Source organism: Amblyomma americanum, chromosome 8 (assembly GCF_052857255.1).
Source record: "Amblyomma americanum isolate KBUSLIRL-KWMA chromosome 8, ASM5285725v1, whole genome shotgun sequence".
Classification (NCBI taxonomy): Eukaryota; Metazoa; Arthropoda; class Arachnida; order Ixodida; family Ixodidae; genus Amblyomma; species Amblyomma americanum.
Window position 1 is genome coordinate 8,582,220 of NC_135504.1, and position 20,328 is coordinate 8,602,547.

The window sequence follows — 20,328 nt, forward strand, 5'->3', positions numbered from 1 at the left end:
CGCTTGTTTTTTTTTTTTTTCTGTGCGGCAAGGCGAAAAAGGGAAGAATGTGGAATGGAAAAAAGGATAGGGATGAGCAACCATGTCATGGTCAAAGATATAGGCTGTCAAGGAAAAATCTTTACCACTACTTCACCGAGTGCACGGATTTAGGGTCAGCTTATAAGCGAAGTGGTTGCTTAGTTACCGGTTCAACGCTTCAGACCGAAGAGTAAAAAATCTGGAACTGGAAGGAATGGGGGATGGAAGAGAGAGGTGCCATTTCAGTTTTCCGGTAGTGGTGTAAGAGAGAAAGAGTTTTGCTGCTTTGACATCCAGCGCGCGATGTTGTGAAGCCAGCTTAAAAGCGAGAATGGTTTGGTTTGGTTTATGGGGGTTTAACGTCACAAAGCGACTCAGGCTATGAGGGACGCCGTAGTGAAGCACTCCGGAAATTTCGACCACCTGGGGATATTTAACGTGCACTGACATCGCACAGTACGCGGGCCTCTAGAATTTCGCCTCCATGGAAATGCGATCGCCGCGGCCGGAATCGAACCCGCGTCTTTCGGGTCAGCAGCCGAGCGCCATAACCACTGAGCCAACGCGGCGGCCCCTAAAAGTGAGAATGGCTTGCTTGCAGACATACTCGTTATTCGAGAATTCGTGCAAATGGGGCCGTCCGGTGGAGCAGTGAAGATATGTTTGTGCAAGCAGATCACGGCTTACAATGTGGCGGAGCTCGTCGACAACAAATTCCAGAACTTACAGACAATGAGAAAAGAACGTGGCACAAGTCTAAACTGTGCCTCTAAGTGCTCTAAAGCAGGCATTAACACAAACCTCTCAGGAAAAATTATAAGCGAGATGCGAGAAACCATGCATTTTGATCCTATATCTGCAGCTAGGTGCCATACGCGCAATATCACGTCGCTAGAAACCACATATCTTCCAACTCCATAGCGTAGTGCAGGAACGGCACGACTGAAAGATGCGGTGGAGATTCTAGCATGCCAAGATATCAATCTACGGATGTCAGACGCTGCTACCGGATCGACCGCGGCCTCGACGGGGTTCTTTTTCAAGTCTTATTGGAGCAAGGAATCAAAATATTTGCACCGAACAAAAATGACCCTAACTGCTATTCCCGAATTTATGAACTAGGTTCGACTTCATCTTATCCGCTTATTGTTACCTGCTACACCTTAACCGTGGAAGCTATGGGTGGTTCATCATCACGGCGGCCGAGGGGCCATACGCAAAATAATGATCTCTCTCTGGACTAGAAGGCCTTGGCGTCTCCGTAGTATGCCGTGATGAAAAACTCCTGCGTTCACTAGCTGGTTGTTTTCGAAAACGTGCCCAATCGAAGCAAACTCAAGACATTTCTTACCGATTTGTCCCAATCTTTTTTCGATGAGTCCTCCTCACTCCATCCTTTACATGCCTACACCAAAGACCCGACGCCGCTCACAAACACCGTCCCCCACGTCATTCACGCCTCGCGCCAACGCCCGCGCACCTATGGATCCCCAATAACCCGCGATATGAATAACGTTTTTCTTTTGTCCACGTTGCTCATCTCAGGCTCATAAACCGTGACACCGGCCCGAAGAGCATCCTTCTCTCTCTCTCTCTCTTGCTTATGTTTCCACTCTCCTGCCACCCTGGAACCATCTGCGCCACAGTGCTTCTATTCCTGGCACGCAGGCGCCGGGTCCGATCGGCCACGGGGAATTCCATTAGTGCGCGAATATAAGTAGCAGCACTGCCCGGGAAACACCGTTCGCTCGCGTTGGTCCTCCTCGCTTGCGGTCAGTGTCTATATGGTCCCCGAGAATGAGCGAGAACAAAAAACGGAGCAAAAGAAGCCGTAAGCAACGAAGAAGCCGCTACCGAAACTCGTATACAAACGTTAAGCGCCGAGCCGATAAAAGAAAAAATAAATAAATAAGCGGATCGACAAGCGGTGCTGCATTTCTGACTCTGTCCAACTCCGTATACGGTGCAGCTTTGACCAGGACACAGAGCTGACATCATCTGTCCACACGCCGAAGTCCAAAAGCTGGGGGTGCGTTAAGAAAGCGTTCGTGTCTTTCAGTCGCGTCTGCAGTTATGCGTAATTCTCGTTAAGCGTGATTCGCCAGTAAAAACGAGTGCCGGCCAATCACGGTTCGTTCTGATACGCGCGAAGACGAGAAACGCACGCTTGTGATAGGCTACGGCGCGAGCTGTACCTTTCTCAGCACTGCACCGTTGTGGAACAGAGCACGATGGGGCGTGGTTGATCTTTACCAGGCAGAGCGCTCGGGTTGCTGGCGCTTCTTGCATCTCTTTCTTTTTTCTTCTACCGTTTATTTCGCTCAATAGCCTGCATCGACGATGCCTATGCCCGATACACCAGCTCCGCGCCTGCAGGAGGAGTACCCGGTCCGTTTATTACGGGCGAACGACTACGCGCGAGTGTTTTGTGTGTTTGTGGGTCTGAAGCGCATCGCTGCTCGCTCGACTCCCGGAACGCAAACAGATCCAAGGAGGAGGCGAGGGAGAGGAAAGAGGGGAAGGGGCGTTGAACCCGAGAAATCGTAGCAGAAGAGGTGGAAGCTAGCGAACGCTGAACGCTCAGAGCGTTCGGCGGACCTAGAACTAAAAAGAAAAAATAATTGATGTTCTATGCGAGCGTGTCGGAGTTACTTTGATTGCGTGTTGAATGGTCTCGGAGTGGTAACGCTTGATCAAAGAAGCCTTCGACACTGGAGTTTTTCAGCGGGCCATGTTCGGCGAGTCCCAGAAAGATAGTAAAAACACGAAACGAGAATACGCGAAAACGACCAAATTAGAAAATTAGTCATGGCTGTTTTTTTATATCAACACTACATTAAGGTGTTTTGTTAATGAGGCTATTCATTTGTCCTAACAGGTAGGCTGTAAGTTTTGGAGGAGATCAGGTTAGGTGAGTCATAAGACTGTAAGATGTCGTTATATAGTTCAAATATATGGTGCGAAAACGAGAGATTTAAGCGCGAACTGTGAATACAATCGGCAAAGCCTACGACCATCAGTGTAAACGGTGTCTGTAAACGTTTAAAAATGTAAATTACCTGTTGGCTGAACAGACATAAAATACGCTTATCTGCTTCAGACTATTCTTTATGTTTAACGATAAGGGAGAGGATAAAAACTCCCCATATCAGATTTGAAAGGATGAATCTTGAGTGCACTAGTTAAATTAGAGTTCCGTTATCTGTATCAGCAATACAAATGAAGACATTCAACCATCTATCGAAAAGCTAAAGATAATAAAAGTGCTACTTTTTTTTTCGTTTTCCATCGCTTTTCTTTACTGCGCTCTTGATGACAGGCCGTTATTAAATAAAAAGGCCAGTTATTACACTATTGAAAAAGCAACCTCTCTCTCAAATAGGAGAGAAAGTAGTAAGAACGGGCATATTAAACAAAGACACACACAAAAATACAAGCAGCTTTCAAATGTTTTGATAAAGCACCCAATAAAGGACTGGAAAGGGAATCACAGTGGACGTCCAATCAACACTTTCAATCAGGTCTTCAAACCAAATTAGCGCTTCACTATGATGTCAATGCAATCTAGCAATGCACTAGGCTCTACAATAGCGCTCGTGATTTTAATGCAGTATCTTAACGAGCTTATGACAAATACGGCCGTGGTGCCGGCGGGTGCTGCAAGAAGATATCGCGCTCCCTGTCCGCATTAATATCCTAGTTTTGCTTGAACTGATCAAGCCGCGCAGTCCGTGGGAAAGATTGCTACGCGAGTAATCTAATTGATTTGGCGAACTTCCTGCAGTGGCGTATACTTAATTCCGCGGTGCAGACTTTATTCCGCATATACCGTGAAAAAAAAAATCGCTTTCGCGAAATCTTCCCGTTTTCATGTTTCTTATCTCAGCCTGCTTCCTTATTTCGCGCCAATCTCATTAAGCTGGCGTTTAGCTTTTTCACTGCGCCTATGTTGCGTGTACGTAACGCTCTTTTTTATTTTTCTTTATCAGCGCTCTCGGAGGCGTTCCCGCTCCTATTGCTTTTCGGTGGCGTGCGCGAACGCGTCCTATTTTTCTAGGCCGGTATTATTTATCTGTCGGTATTATTCAAGCTTCATATCTCCTGAAGCATCTCTCTCCTCACTTCACAGCAGCTTTCCACGTTTCTGCACAGTTTTACTTCTTATTCAGTACATGTAGAATATGACGTGAGTGAAGTTTCTCGCCGGAATCTCTTTTTCTCTTACAAGTCTTCAGCGAAGTTCGAATTTTGAAGAGCAATTCCTCCGTGCAGTTCAGTTTTTTTTTTTCTTGTCTGTAATCTTTGTATTAGTTTTGAAAAGCGGAAATCATTGTTGTACACGCAGCCGAAACATGGTGGGAGCAAGTTTTAGGTTAGAAAACTCTGTGAATGCATGGGAATTGAGCCTATTACATACAAACACAAGCAGTGTAATTTAGATTTCATGGCGTCGGCTCTCAAAAGGATATCATATTCTGACACTATAACATATACAGTGGATTTCCAAGCATATTTCTCAAAAGCAAGGTCACAATTTCAGTGGCAAGAGATGCAAAACGCCTACATTAGGATGTTTCAACACAAAAGCTAACCTTTCCGGCAAAATAACACTTAAAATTAACCAGAATGTGATGGTACCATTTTGAATATCGGTATTTATTTACTGCATGTGCCGGGTGTGATTGTTCAGACCTATCCCCTTTAGACGTTCGGAAATTGGAGCGCCTTATTGATTACGGTTAGGCAGTAATACTTTTGTCACTTAATCGAATAGTTTTTTTTTTCCTTACTGCAACGTGATTCCGTAGCCATAAAGCGCTTTTGTCTCAAATTTTCATTGTCCGGTCTTGATTGCGTTCAACCGTTTTGCGTCGGCACGAGCAATGTTCAATTTGTGGCTAAAACCTTCCAGATCTAATGCCATAAAAAGACAGAATGCACAAGAACTGAGTGCAGCAGCCGCAACCAGAGCTTCCGCGTTTTGTCGAAAGAATACACGTGTTCAGTTAAAATTCTGTTCTCGCTTTCCCAAAGCAAACTTTGCAACGGATCCCGCGGATCTCACGTTCTCCCTACCACGTGCGGTAACAGTCTAAAAATAAAACAAAAAAAGCAACGGTGCTCGTGTAATGAGATGCTTTACTGCCGCCCGCACTTCCTTCCGCCTTTCCAGAATGCTCTGCGCCGCTCCCAATGCCCGGAGACGTTTCCTTTAATGTATGCAAAGTACGCCATTCAAGCCTATCGCACTCATTTAACCCGAACGCCGTTGCCCCGTGATAGGCACGAAGAATGGCCCCGGCAACGTCGTTACTGTGTGCAAACACCGCTTATATCCCCCGAGTCAATAAAGCTTCCACGTGGCGGCTATCCCTGCCCCAGAATGAGTTTTGGGCATTGAACCAGATCTGGGCGAAATCTGGCCCCTCTGGTTTGGAAAATCTGGGCCGTGCCCAGATTTTGTCGACGGAGGTAGTAAAAGTCTGTCGGGATCGATTTTGCCGTTGTCGCAGCCCGGAACGACAATTGGAGATGCTTCGAAATATTGAATGACCTACCGAATGAGGTGGGGGGGGGGGGGGGGGGGGGGTTCGACGGAGCCACCACCCCGTTACTTACTACGGTATAAAAAGTTGGAGGACTCCTCTGCTGCGCTTATGAGTTGACGCGATAGCGTACGCCGTTTGGCACGTCATCTGATGCTGGTGCGACTTTTTATAATATTTTACAATACTTTTTAATTCGGACTACGCTGTACAACAGCAAACATTGGCCTTCCATTCTTAGCAGTTCGACACTTTTTAACGCATGTCTCATTTTTTCAATTGTTTCAATTAATTAATTGATCACTTACACACTCTCAATTTTTTTAATTAGCGTCATCAAGCATTGGCTTTTCATTCTGAACATTTTGACGCCTTTGAACCCCCGCTTATATTAATTCTTTTTATTTCTTTAATTAATCAAATATTCACGATGGTTTTTATAACTGGTCATCGCCTATCACACACCAATCAATCAACAAACACTAGAACCGCATATCGACCCAACGACCTGTATACGCTATCGCATAAAGGCATTTTGACCTTACGGCTCGGAGCAACCTGCGTTGTCCACCTCTCGTTACTTTGCATATTAGAGCGGTTGGTTTATGGTTTGTGGGTGTTTAACGTCCCAAAGCGACTCAGGCTGTGAGAGATGCTCTGGTGAGGGGCTCCGGAAATTCCGACCACCCGGGGTTCTTTAACGTGCACTGACATCGCACAGTACACGGGCCTCTGGAATTTGGCCTCCATCGAAATTCGACCGCCGCAGCCGGGATCGAACCCGCGTCATTCGGGCCAGCACCTGAGCGCCATAACCACTCAGCCACTGCGGCGGCACATATTAGGGCGTCGATTTTTTCAAATAAAGCGCAACGTAGATTTAATGAAGCCATATTGTTGATTTATTAACTAAACCGTTGATTTCTTAAATGCCGTGTGCAGAGTAAGTTCCGAGTAGTTGGCCAGATTTCTGCTCGATTTTGAGGACGCGGGTATGGTGATGCTCTTTCGTGGTTGTTTTTGTTGCAACTTTGGTATAGAAGTTAAACCGGCAATACTTGACAAAGCTGAATGAGTTAGAGGGAAAAACAAAAAGAAGACAACTGACATAACTCCTTGGTGACAGCCCCTTTCATGCCTTTCATTTTATTACATGGATTAGAACGTCGACGCTTATTCAGTCAATTCGAGCAGCGCGGATTCTTAACCGAAACTAAAAAAAAATAAATGGCCGTTAGAAGCACATTTATTTCGTGAAAATGGAAGCCGGTATTCAGCTACAGTGTCAGGGGGCACATCACGAGAGGAAAGCGTAATCGGAAGATAATAGTTGAGCGAAGGAACATGATTTGAAATTTTTCTGGAATAATTGACCACGCTTGCATAAAAAAAAAGAAATAGGGATAGAGAGAGAGAGAGAAACAGAAGGACAGAAAGGCAGGGAGGTTAACCAAGCGACGCGCAGTAGGCTACCGTACACGTGGGGAGGGGACACGTGACACGTGAAATAATAGAGATACAAAGAAATTGGGCGAAACGCAAAGGCGCCCGTGTGCTGTGCTATGTGAGTGCACGTTAAAGATCCCCACGGGATCGAAGTTATTCCGGACACCTCCACTACGGCGCCTCTTTCTTCATTTCTTCTCTCAGTTCCTCCTTTATCCCTTCCCTTACGGCGCGGTTCAGGTGTCCGCCGATATGTGAGACAGATACTGCGCCATTTCCTTTCCCCAACGGCCAATTCAATTCAAGAAATTGGGATTCAACTAAGATTACAAATAGGAATACGTGTTAAGAAGTAATCGTATCACGTGGTGTGCTAACTTAGAAAATTTTAAAAATTTTTTGTCGCACGAAAATAAACACCGTTCCTATACACTTGGGCTGAGAGCGTCCGGGTTCTGTCAATAACAAGCCGACGGCGAAGCAATCCCGCACGACTCCGACGTTTCGGCGAGGCGCCGGCGACGAGTCAAGCAGAAACACAGAGCGCACGCAAGACAGGGGCGAGGGCGTGCAGTATAGCACCTCGCAACCAAAACGGGGTTCTTCTTCCACTGTGGGGTGGAAGAACCGACTTCGTGGGTGGCGCTGGGATGCAGGAGAGCTAGGTCGGCAGAGCACGAAAGCTGCACGATCCCCGGCGAGACTGCTTCCTCCCGCGCCAGCGGCCGACGACTGAGTGCAGTACGGTGTTAACAATGAAAGCACGTAGTCTCCCCCCTCCCCCCTTTTCGTCCTTTATTATTTTTTTCCTGCGCCCAACACACCCTAGAGCGAGCTGTGAAAGTTCTTGCCGGGCGTCTGAGTGCACGTGGAAATGGTGCTGTAGGGGAGAAAAAAAAAAAGCTGCAAAAAAGTGGACCGCTGTAAGTTCCTTAGAAGCGTGTTGTCCCGAAAGTGGTGCGTTTTTCGCGGATACTTTCAACTTGTACCGTCCGGAATACATCTTTATCTTTTTCTTAGTTTCTTTTATTTTTTTTTGTGAGTGAGGGCTTGTATACAGAGAGCCAAGGCTTTCAACAAAAAGTCACTACAGATGGGATCTTCTTTCGCGCATGCATATTCTCTACCGTACCGCAGTTTCGCACAGTTTTCTGTAAGCGGAGTGCACGAAACTGTTATACGTGAATCGCTCTTCGGTTGCACTATTTTACGTAATGAATGGACGTAAGTAAAAAGAAGACGCTGCTGCATTATCTATTTTATCGCATATTAGTAGCTTCGGCATTCGTCATTACCTGCTAATCTGCGATAGCAACTATAATCAAAGGAGCCATTTAACATTTATATATAGTGACTACTCCTGCCTATTACTCCTGCCTAGGAAAAGGAAACATGTAGGATACGCAAGATATCATGCGGAAGCTATGGGCCGAGTGTATTGAAAAATATAGAAACCTAAGCAACGAATGTACCGTGTTTGCACCATCCAGTGGCTTCTAACACTGGTTAGCTCATATTAGCCGCAAGGGTATTTCTGTCCTTTACGTTGAGATACGGGCTAAAGAACTGTGACTACCCCTCCCTTACGGTTTTTTTTCTGCTTTCACTGAACAATGTTGAAACTTGCATTCATTCATTTCTTAACCCCACTCTTCGTGTAATATCCTAAAACATGTTTTGCAGGTAATAGAACAAATCCTATTGCAATGGTTCGTACTGTGTCATTTGTTAGTAGTACATTGAAAGGTAGTAGCCTTCCCTTCATATCTCGGAGAGTCGTCATCTGCCCGGTAGGTAAGACCACTGCATTTTTTTTTCCAAATCTCTTATGTCAGTTCTCTTCCCTCCCTCGCTAAATACTTCTCCCACTTTCCTCAACAAATTATCTAATGTACCTGTACGTATTTCCTTTCTTAACAGTGACTATACCGTGAGTTTTCTTCAAATACTTATGTGCCTAAATGCATGCGCAGGCCTCATGTACGGCAAGGTGGTAGACCTGACGCTTTCTTCAAGAATATGTTCTGTCGTCTCCGCACTGTCGTTGCTTACAACAGCACCAAATCCCGTCTATGGCATCTAATTTTCGCCGGTAACATTTCGCTTTAAAGCACCTAGCCGAACAGCCCTGAAAAGTAAAGCTCCTTAAAATAAATAAAAAAACTTTCCTGCGCCCTCTGCAGGCGTTCTTTCGAAACACGGCCGCTGCACGGACCGCTTCTCAACTTCGGCGCTTAATGAAACATTCCACAGCCCGCATAGCTGATTACGCTAGCCCGATTTTTTTTTATTCTTTACGTTTTCTTTTTGTCGCTATGGGAAAAACGAGTGGAGGTGATCAATTATTCACACCGCATGTCTGTCTTTAAAGTCTGAGCGAGTTGCGGCCGCCCCTGCTACGTCCACTTTGATGCTTGCTTTTGCTGTGCGTGCTCCGATCGTTTCTTTTAATTTTATTGTTATTTCGCGAAACAAATCTCTCCTCCTTATTTTAGCGCGGTTCCCACATTCCCAGCGCCTGCCATATACCTTCTCCTGATAGGATTTCCTTCGCTGCCTTCGTTCAGGCTTGTCGTAATCCGGCGGCGGTTTTCTCGGGATTTAACGCAACGAGCCCTAAATGAACTTCGTTTAATGAAAACCGAATGGGCGGAAAACAGGCTTTCTTGCTTGGAGCGCTTTTTATTTATTTTCTTTTTCTTGTCGGGAGTTAGGGGTTGAGAAAGAGCAGTGCGCGGTGAAGGACGGTATTATCTGTCGCAGGGTTTCGAAACATCGTCGGTGGCGAGTGGAAATTTCATGGGACACGAAAACCGGTCGTAGACTGGACAGATAAAGGGCAGCTTTTCGTGGGAAATGTATTACACCACCTTCGATAGCGCATGAAAAATCAAGCGAAATCTAAAAAGAGGGAGCTTGGAATTGCGTGCATAACTTGCTTAAATAAAGCGAGCCGCACTGTTTCCTACGGCTGACCTTAAATAATTATAATTGGTTTTTGGGGAAAGGAAATGGCGCAGTACCTGTCTCATATATCGTTGGACACCTGAACCGCGCCGTAAGGAAAGGGATAAGGGATGGAGTGAAAGAGGAAAGGTAGAAGGAGGTGCCGTAATGGAGGGCTCCGGAATAATTTCGACCACCTGGGGATCTTTAACATGCACTGACATCGCACAGCACACGGGCGCCTTAGCGTTTTTCCTCCATAAAAACGCAGCTGCCGCGGTCGGGTTCGAACCCGGGAACTCCGGATCAGTAGTCGAGCGCCCTAACCACTGAGCCACCGCGGCGGGTATTAAACTCAGTTTTTACTGTCTTTCTCTTGTGAATGTATCATATTATAGCTTCGTTGATTGGTTGATTGGCGGGTTGATTTATTACTTGTTAAGTTACTGTTTTATTCGTTGAGTGATCATTTATTTAGTGATTCATTGAACTTCTGATTTATTTTTGTTTGTTCGTTCTTTCGTTTGTTTGTTCGTTCTTTCGTTCTTTTGTTTGTTCGTTCTTTTGTTTGTTTGTTTGTTTTTGTTTTGTTTTGTTTTGTTTTGTTTGTTTGTTTGTTTGTTTGTTCGTTTGTTTGTTTTGTTTGTTTGTTTGTTTGTTTGTTTGTTTGTTTGTTTGTTTGTTTGTTTGTTTGTTTGTTTGTTTGTTTGTTTGTTTGTTTGTTTGTTTGTTTGTTTGTTTGTTTGTTTGTTTGTTTGTTTGTTTGTTTGTTTGTTAAGATAGGTGAAAGAATCAGGGCGGCACAGTGATGTGTAGCATAAATGCCGGAAACCTCTTATATCCTAATATCCCACGATGTGCCAGCTTCGCCGTCTCGTGTGGTCAGCAGCGCGTCTTTCCGCACTTCCGTCCGTGGATGTGTAGCCTCCCATTAAAGTTTGCGCGCGTCGTTTTAAGTTAGCCGCTACCCCAACGCGCCAAGTATAAAAAACACGAAACAGTACGAAACTCGAGCCACTTCAGATGGCGCTCGCAATAAATTTAGAATGCGGCGGCATCGCACCGCTCCAGTCTCCCGAGCGCTGTCGGGGACTGTTTGCCTTGGCTCCATGGATGGTATGCGGGTCTCGCTTGTTTCGCTGTTTACCGAAGTCTGCGGTCGCGCAGTGCGGGATAAATAAAAACAACAAAATAAACAAACACAAAGGAAGCAGTGCAGGACCGGATGAGGAAGGCGGGAAAACTTTATGCAACCGACGCTTATTCCTCGACGCTCCGCGTGCGCCCACCCTTCGAAATATGTGCGACAGGAGCAAAAGCGGCCGCTCGCTTCGTTTTCTCCAGATCGCGCTTTCAAGAAACAAACAAAAATAACGATAGCGCATCAAAGTGAGAAAGAGAGAGAGAGAGAATAAAGCACGACAAGCGAGGGACAGTGTTCCGCGAAACAGCCATAATTCAAGGCTTCTTCTTCTCGTTATTCTTTTGTTTCGTGTCAGAGTTGCAGGCCCGAAGCGCTCGCTGGCCGCGAGCAATTTCGTCGGGCCTTCCTCTTGTTTCGAATCCCAGGAGGAGAAGAAGGCCAGCGCGAAAGTGAGATGAAGAGTAGAGGGGGAGGAGGAGGACAGAGTTTAAGGGGCAGAGAGAGAGAGAGGCTTCGTTTTCATTGATTTCAATTAAGGCCGGTTAATTACGCGGCGACGCGCGCGGAAAACCGAGCACGCTTGTAACGCAAAGTGGCCGAGCACCGATTTAATATTTACGCTCGTATAAATATTGATTATGGTTTCTTCCTTCGAAAGGAAGGGGGGGTTCGCAGGAGCGCATCGTCCCATATACGATGACGACGACGAAGACGACGAGTTGTAATTGAAATTCATTGGCGCTGCTGTGCTGCGCGGGGCTCGGATGCTGCGGCCGCCCACACCACGTAACTGCATTAGAGGCTCCCAGAGCCGATAGTGTTCGAGACATATACTTTGTGAACGAGCGGTTATCTCGTACGCTTGGATGACTTTGCGCAGTCCACCGTAAAAGCACCGGCGATTGTGGCGCGATTATTCGGTGTACGAAGAAGGCGGAAGGTGGAGGGGGGTGTTGGATAGTGGAGCTGCGTCCCTGTTTCTCAGTATCACCCAGGAGCGAACGAAACGAGAAAAAAAATGGAATCACACGTGAAACGCTGAGGGCAGCGGCTGCAGGAATGGAGTTCCTGCTGATTGCCCATAAGAGCTCTGTATCCGACTGTGTCTTTCTGTATCCGACTGTGTCTATCTTCTTAGTCTACTACTTATTAAGCCTCTTTATCGTCTTTCTCTTCATGTATGTAGCTCACCCATACAACATGGATAACCTGCACTATACCTACGCAGCCACGCCGTGTGCGTGCGTGCGTGCGTGCGTGCGTGTGTGCGTGCGGACGCCTGGGCAGGTTTCCGACAGCCCGGTGGTGGGCAGCTTGCCACAAAGCAGGCTTCAGACAGAAAGACAAGCAATGAAACATACAAAATGGCTAAAAGCAGAGAATGGCCACTATTAATGCTAACGCACTGCAAAAAGACGCACGAAATGCTCTATGTTCGCAGTGGAGTCAGGATGAAGAGAGCAAGAATTACATAATAAAACATGCAAGTAAAAAGGCTTCCAGTCATTTTCACTTTTACTTGCATGAGCGCGTTTTTATGCATTTTTAAAGCCCCTTTCTTCTCGACTCTCCTTTCTCCTCTGACTGCCTGTTCTCTTTCACTTCTGCATGTCCCGCCATACCATCTCTTCCTTGTTTTATTTATTAAATAATCCACCACTACCACCAAAAGGAACTAGGACAGCCATCAGTGTGCACTGAAGGAACACAATAAATATTGATTCGCGCTGCAATGTGCAGTGGTTGCGTGTTTAAGTACCGGACACAAGATGGCCTTTAGTTCAATCTGTTTTCCTGTAACGGGCAGTAGTCTGCGATTTCCTCGAATCTATTATATCAATACCAGTGCCCCAGTTTGGTTCATACGGTAAGCACCCCCTTGCGTCCTTGCGTTCGCGGCGAATTGCCCACTTTGGATCGCGTTGCAATTCTTTAGGTTGCATAACAACCGTATTCGTGTTCCTCGGTTCTTCTCCCTCTCCATAGATAACAGTTGTTAGACGGGCATTTCGTGCCTTAAAATGCTGCTGTCCCAAGAGGAAGTTTTCAGCGCTCGTTCGGAGTTTTTCACAGCCAGTGGTGTTTTTCCCTCAGAGTTCTCGTTTAGCATCTTCCTCTGGTCTTGGTTGTTTTAATCAAGTTATCTCCCTGTGTATTTGTACTGCAAACTGTTTGAGGATATGCGTATCTTTATGAATAGATTAAATTAATTTTCATGTTTATTTTACTGGAAGGTAACATCTAGAGAGTATTTCCTCTCTGTATGGATGTAATGTGCAAGGATAATTATGGTTGGAGACAGTGCCCATTGTCTCATACGCTTCCTAGCGCGTATATTTTGCTCGCCCGCGTCTGTTACCTATCACACTAGTTCATGGATGCACAACTCCATTTAATTTTTAAAAAACATGAGAACGATCGGCCGTATTGTAGAGCAGTTCGGCCAAGTAAAAATTCTGTCCAGAAACCTTGGAAGGCGTCATGCGCACTGACAAGACTGCACGCCTCTCTTTAGCGGGGAAATGCTGCTTACTGCAGCGGAGCATAGTAGGCGCTTCCTTCCTTCCGTCTTTTCTTCCTTCCTTCCTTCTTTCCTTCTTTCCTCCCTTCTTTCCTTCCTTGCTTCCTTCCTTCCTGCCTTTATTCCTTCCTTGCTTTCTTCCTGCCTTCCTTCCTTTCTTACTTCCTTCCTTTATTCCTTCCTTTCTTTATTCCGTCCTTCCTTCCTTCCTTGCTTCCTTCCTTCCTCTCTTACTTCCTTCGTTTCTTACCTCCTTTTATATGCCTTCGTTTCTTACTTCCTTCCTTGCTTCCTTACTTCCTTGCTTCCTTCCTGCCTTCCTTCTTTTTACTTCCTTCCTTTCTTACTTCCTTTCTTTATTCCTTCATTTCTTACTTCCTTCCTTCCTTTCCTTCCTTCCTTGCTTCCTTCCTGCCTTCCTTCCTTTCTTACTTCCTTCCTTCCTTTCTTCCTTCTTTGCTTCCTTCCTTCTTTTCTTCCTTCCTTCTTTCCTTCTTTCCTTCCTTGCTTCCTTCCTTCCTGCCTTCCTTCCTTCCTTGCTTTCTTCCTGCCTTCCTTCCTTTCTTACTTCCTTTCTTTATTCCTTCCTTTCTTTATTCCGTCCTTCCTTCCTTGCTTCCTTCCTTCCTCTCTTACTTGCTTCGTTTCTTACTTCCTTTTATATGCCTTCGTTTCTTACTTCCTTCCTTGCTTCCTTACTTCCTTCCTTCCTTGCTTCCTTCCTGCCTTCCTTCTTCTTACTTCCTTCCTTTCTTACTTCCTTTCTTTATTCCTTCATTTCTTACTTCCTTCCTTCCTTTCCTTCCATCATTCCTTCCTTGCTTCCTTCCTTCTTTCCTTCCTTGCTTCCTTCCTGCCTTCCTTCCTTTCTCATTGCCTTTCTTTATTCCTTCCTGTCTTACTTACTTCCCTCCTTCCTTCCTTGCTTCCTTTCTTACTTCCTTTCTTTATTCCTTCCTTCATTGCTTGCTTCCTCTTTCTTTTCCACGTTTATTCCCTTCTTTTTTTCTTCCTTCATTCCACCGAGAAGTGACACAGTTACTGCGCCTTTCATTTTTGCGGCCGTGAAGGAACGCCGGATGGTTGAAATTATTATGGAGCCCTCCACTACGGTCCCACTTTCTCTGTTCCTACCTAGACTCTCATCTCTCAAGGCACCGTTGACGTGTCCATTGATAATTCAGGTACTTACTACACTTATCCTTTCCACAACATCAACGTCAGTCCACGTCAGAGATCCCCAGGTGGGCGAAATTATTCCGGAAGCCTCCACTACGGCACGTCGTTCTCTCTTTCATTTTTCACTCCCACCTTCCTTCCTTCTCTTACCGCGCAGTTTGGGTGTCCACCGATATGTATGAAAATTAATGCGCACTTTTCTTTCCTCAAAACCAATTTTCCGTGTAAGCGTTCGCGTCCCGAGCGATGGACCGAGACTAAACCCCGAGCTGCGTGTGCGCAAACTCCAAGCTTCCCGTGAACCACATCAGAATGCTCAAGTACAGGCTCTCCGAGTTGAAGCCATCCGAAAGACTCCGAGGCCTTCAAGTTCATCATCTTTCTGCGGGAATGGGGCATTCATCATAAATCATAAATCCCCAAAAGAATAAATCGTGATGTAATTGCTAAAACAGCCCAAAACCCGCAAGCGCTCGTAATCTGAGTCGCACGAATGTGTAATTGCCATATAAAGCTTTCTTTTCGCAGGCCTAGGGTTTCTACATACAGCCAGAATGGCGTTCCAGGTTTTTGTTTTGGAGAGTTGTTTTAATGCATTTCTTTCTTTCGAGGGTGCTTTCCTTTCGAGCACTTTGTAAACAAAACGCTCGTTTCCGTCTCCTTGCAGGCACAGCGCTGATGCAGTTGGTGGACGTGCAGAAGGAGATCGAGAATCAGCAGATGAACGTGGTGAGCACAGAGATGGTGGCGCCGAAAGCGGTTTTCCTGTCGCTCCCTGCGCGTAGATTAAAGCCGTTCAGGAGTCCGCGGGGACGGCTCGGCTCCTTTGCGCGGTCCAGTGGGGAAGTGAGGCAGATACTTCCGCCGCTGGTTCGTCCTGGGCCCCATAGGAGCGATTGCCGCGCCGTCGACTAAATTGCGCGCGAAGGGCACGATATACTCTGAATCTCCGCTAGTTGCGCGCATTGCAGCCTATAGACACCACTGGTGTCGGACACACTTAAAAAGAGCTCCTCTGGCGAAAATTAAACTATCGCATCAACGTGATTTTAAAAAGCCTTCTTTGTCTCACAGCGAGCGTTCTATTGGACTCAGGATACAGGCACCAAGATCGCTTCTCCTCTGACGCTTCTCGATCTAGGAGGCTGCCCCCAATCGAAGTAAAATTTTGACACTGATGACAACTGTAGCTTTATTTAAGTACAAACAAAAGTAGCATTATCCGAAGAGCGTGTCCCGAGTGTTTTCTTTTTATTCTACTGAGACAGGTTTCGGCAGAACAGCTTTCTCGAAGCTACAGTACAAGAATTCCCCTACCCTAACTATAGCCGGAAAAAAAAAAAACACGTCTCATGCAAAACATCGTCACTTTGTTCTTTGTGTTGGTGATTCATGCCCTAGTTTCTTTTCTTATTTTTATTTTCCGATTTTAACAGTCTTTATATAAAGGCCTACCTAGGTCCTGTGAATTAAGTACCTTAAATAAATAACCAAATAAAATTATAGTGTTTCAATTTTTTATTACAGTGGTCTTGGCGGTAGTACAATTTTGGAAAGGGTACAAAAGGGTCTAGAGTGCAGAACAGTAATTTTTAGGACTTTTTCGCTGCAAGGAATTTGTTCGCCGCGTTCGGTAAGTAAACTTATAGAATGCGTAGTCGTTATTTTCCTTTCCCTGACACCCACTCAACGTCCGTCTAATGCCACGCCAACTCCACCAGCGCTGTCAACGGCTCCGAATGCAAGCTCAGCGCTCTCGCCACCGCGAGCTTCAATCAATATGAATGAGGCTGGCGACGGTGGCCGACTCTGGAACTAGGCGCGCTCGCGTTTGGCTCGCCCATCTTAATTAGTCATATCCGGCGACTAATCTCTCCACGCCTCATTATGCACGAGCAGGCAGGCACTTTTAGGCCAGGTATACGCATACTACTCCAGAGGGCGCTCGCGTCGCGGCGAGTTGGGGGGGCTCGGAATCCGCGGCCAGCACGCAGTACTGTGCAGCATCACGCTCTGGACGTTAGGCCTAATCGCATTAAAAATGTGCATCATTACGGAAGCTAGGGCGCTGGTATTAGCTGCAGTCACGATGTCTAGCGTGCGCGGTGTGCCTGTATACCTGTTGTCCCTGTATACCAGACAACCATATAAATATCGTCCTTCTGTATACTGGAGACACCATTTAGCAGTGGTCTCCATAAGCCTATTGTCCTTATTTACCGAATACCCACATAGACAACGCCCTAATATACCTTTCGACCGAATAGACCGGACACACAGAAAGGCATTGTCCCTATATGCTAGGTTCCCAAGTAGCATTGTCCCTTTGTACCGGATATCCAAGCCATAACTGATAGAAATGTGCCCCACGGGTGTGCACGTTTGCAAATCCTCCGCGCGGTACGATTTAAACTGAGACGGTCGGTAGATAGCAGTGCCACCGGTGACGAAGAAATCAATTGCCAAGGACTTATCAGTGGTTGCGGCATGCCACAAGTAGCTCTCGCCAGCCGACACAGGACGCCGCCTCTGCCTTCTATCTAGCCTTTCAAATCTAGCCGCAGTGAATGTCTGGGAATATTTAGCCGAAGTTTCGCAATTTAAGCGGTTTACGACATCTGCTCTTAAGCTTGCTCCGTTTTCTCACGAACAGGTGATGTAGCCGCGTCGCGTGCTCACGACTACTGTCCAAGCAGACAACCCTGCGTGGGCACAAAGATGGGACTTTCTAACGTCTCTTAAGCAACACATACGCGGCATCGTTCGCGTAGCCATTCCGCAAACATCGTCTGAGATGTGACCGAGGCGGTATTTTGAGTATTTTTAGCCTTTTTTGTGCACAGAAGGGCGACGACTATAAATAAGTGGTCGTTTGTTGAAGCTTAATGCTGTCCAATGCCGACTCTGTACAGAATGTCGCGGCGCAGCGACTGCTTCAGTGAACCTCATAGTTTCTCCTGTGCTGCTCGGTATTAGAGACGCGAAGTGTCGCTTCCTAGCCGTGCTGTCCGCGAAGTCGCATTAATCAAACTTAAGCTTCCGAGACATAAACGATAGAAGCAAGAGACTCGGCCCTTACAGGTGACGCCGAGTGTAGCTCGTTCGCCCGTTTGAATGATGAATGATGCCGGTCGGTGAGAGAAACTCCGAACAACCCTGTTGGCTCAGCAGCGCCTCATAGGTGCCGCTCAAGTCGCACTTAGTGACCCTCTTGCGCTGTATACAGCCTTCAAAAAAAAATGCCTGCGCGCGCTTTCGACCTTACGCATGCTATGGACGCGTTATCACGTCGGCACGTGCGACCCGCTCTAAGTATGCATGAACGTGTCGATGTAAATGCATTATTCGCTTCCCTACGCACAGTGGACGCTTTTCGCATGTCTGGATCGTTGTTTTTCTAGCATCGCCCTTGCAGAGCTCTAAGTAGTTCTATGTTGATATAAAGCGGCCTTCCCCGAGGTACAGCACAAAATATGGCGCTCTCCAAAAGTAGGAATGAAAGCGAACGTCAGCAAAAAGTAAAAAAAAAATGATGGCGGTTTAGCATTGCTGAGCGCCAAATATTGTGCGGAAGCACAGCTTTTTGTTGGTGGACACCCCCGCCACGAACTTCAAAGCGCAGTTGAGGTGTCCGCTGACCCACGGATCCAGTTATGCGCGTCCTCAACATTTTCATCGTCAATGCTAATTCACCTAATGCACGGCGGTGGCCTATGCTCCAGTGTCGTGTTTCTGCAGTAATGTTGTCAACGCCAACTCGTATTGCTTTATAGTGCCGTGTTTCTGCCACAGCGTTGTCCAGGCAAACGCATTCATCTTCACATCTCCCTGTCACTAGCGCCACATAGCTCGAAGCACGAATATTAGTTTTATAGCAGTAGTATTATTAGGGGATGAAAAAAGACGATGTGTAATGCACATCGCAAGAGAGTGTTGCAATTTAACACGAGTCGTGTTCGGCAGCGGCGATATCCTAGTGCTCTTGCGCAGCGGCCTGCGAAGCTGATCTCTTCTCGCGGTCGCAGGTTCGAATCCCAATCGTGGATATTTCATTTCCTCGTATTCATTACGTTCACTTGGCACAAACCCACAAATATCGTAAGATCTTGCTTAGGGTTCGCCCATAGTAGTAGTGATTTCGTGCTAATAAACCATTCACCATTCAAATTCATAATTTACCGCGTTGCTGGAAGTTAAGCTCCATGCCGGGACTTTCGCAGCTTAAGGCCTTCTACGTCGACGTCATCGTTCCCCTGGAATCCAACATAGAGAAGGACGCCAAGGTGGTGGCTGTGAGTACAATTTTTCATACCACCTCCAATCTGCTGACACCTCGATTACAGTGCCTGCGTTATGTGCCGTAATTACTAGACTGGGTGCGGTTTGCTGACTCTGTAGGCCTTAATATCACAATTACACGTCGTTTTGATCATTTTCAGGTGCGGATCACATTAGCGCACCTCCAGATATTCCACATGAACTAGAAAAGGCCCAGCCTGCTGACAGTCTCAAGCGTGTGTCTCTGTGTCATGTGCGATCTCCCGCGTTGTTCTATACGACAAACAAAACATTGTCCAGACGCTCCATGTAAGCCCGGAAGACAGAGAATGTGCCACCGATAGTCCTGTGACTCAAATGAACCTGTATCAGATGGTCTTTAAACGGCGTTAAAACCAGCGCTTACAAGAATGATTACGAAGCAGTGAAAGCGCCCACACCCGCTATGTTGTGTCCGCGACGTCTAAGGTCTTTCTTCGCTTTACAATAATCAATGTTTGGTCGATGTCGGCGCCGTTTCGGCGCGAACAGTCGTCGAGTCCTAACCACGGCTATTAAGTCCCTTATACAGAGCTATTGTTGTCGCCTCTAAGTTGTGTGGAAGCGCGAATTTGGGAAATATTTCACCTTTCTCTCTTGATATTCGTTCATACTGTGCTCAGCTACCAGGTGAAGAACACTGCTTGTGATCTCGTTAGTGCTTGATCACTGTGACGAAGGAGATTGTGCGCGCTGTATTCTCGTAAAAAGCTGGGTGGGCTTAGAAATGGGATTTTGGAGCGCACGCTTACTAAAGAGTACACGGAACGACAGTCTTTTTCCCGAGCGTTTACTAGAGTGGACGAAACTGTTATCTAGACGCGTAGGTGCCTAGTTGTTGATGTTGCCCTCTGGTGGTTTGGCACATGTCCACAGTGGGGGATTGGCCACGGTTCCTTCTGCCAACGAGTGCTGCACCTGAGTTCAGCTTCGTTATCGTGAAGGATATTCTCCGGCCACTGGTTGATAAGAGAATTATGAGCTTTAATTCCCCCTCATACGTCCTAGACACTACCCCCCCCCCCCCCCGTAGTGCCTATTTCGTCTTTTGAGCACATGTCCAACATTCTTGGACAAAAATTTTAAGTATTGAAAGATTGTAAGATATTGTTATGAAAATATTGATGGTAATGGTCCATTCTTCCGATTAGGAGGAAAGCCTTTCTCTAATTTTTTTCATCGCCCGCATTGAGCTGTTAACAGAGCCA

General features: G+C 46.5%; 1 protein-coding gene across 3 annotated transcripts in view; it reads left to right on the forward strand.

Moving 5' to 3' along the window:
* IRSp53 (Insulin receptor substrate 53 kDa) overlaps nt 1-20,328 on the forward strand; it is a 153,857-nt gene that overhangs the window by 111,369 nt on the left and 22,160 nt on the right. For all 3 annotated transcript variants that reach the window (XR_013307878.1, XR_013307879.1, XM_077633780.1), the window contains exons 4-5: nt 15,471-15,532; nt 19,024-19,095. Coding sequence is in view for 1 of the 3 variants with exons in the window: in XM_077633780.1 (XP_077489906.1) it covers nt 15,471-15,532; nt 19,024-19,095 (134 nt within the window). In the remaining 2 variants the exon portion in view is untranslated. The remainder of the gene's footprint in view (nt 1-15,470; nt 15,533-19,023; nt 19,096-20,328) is intronic.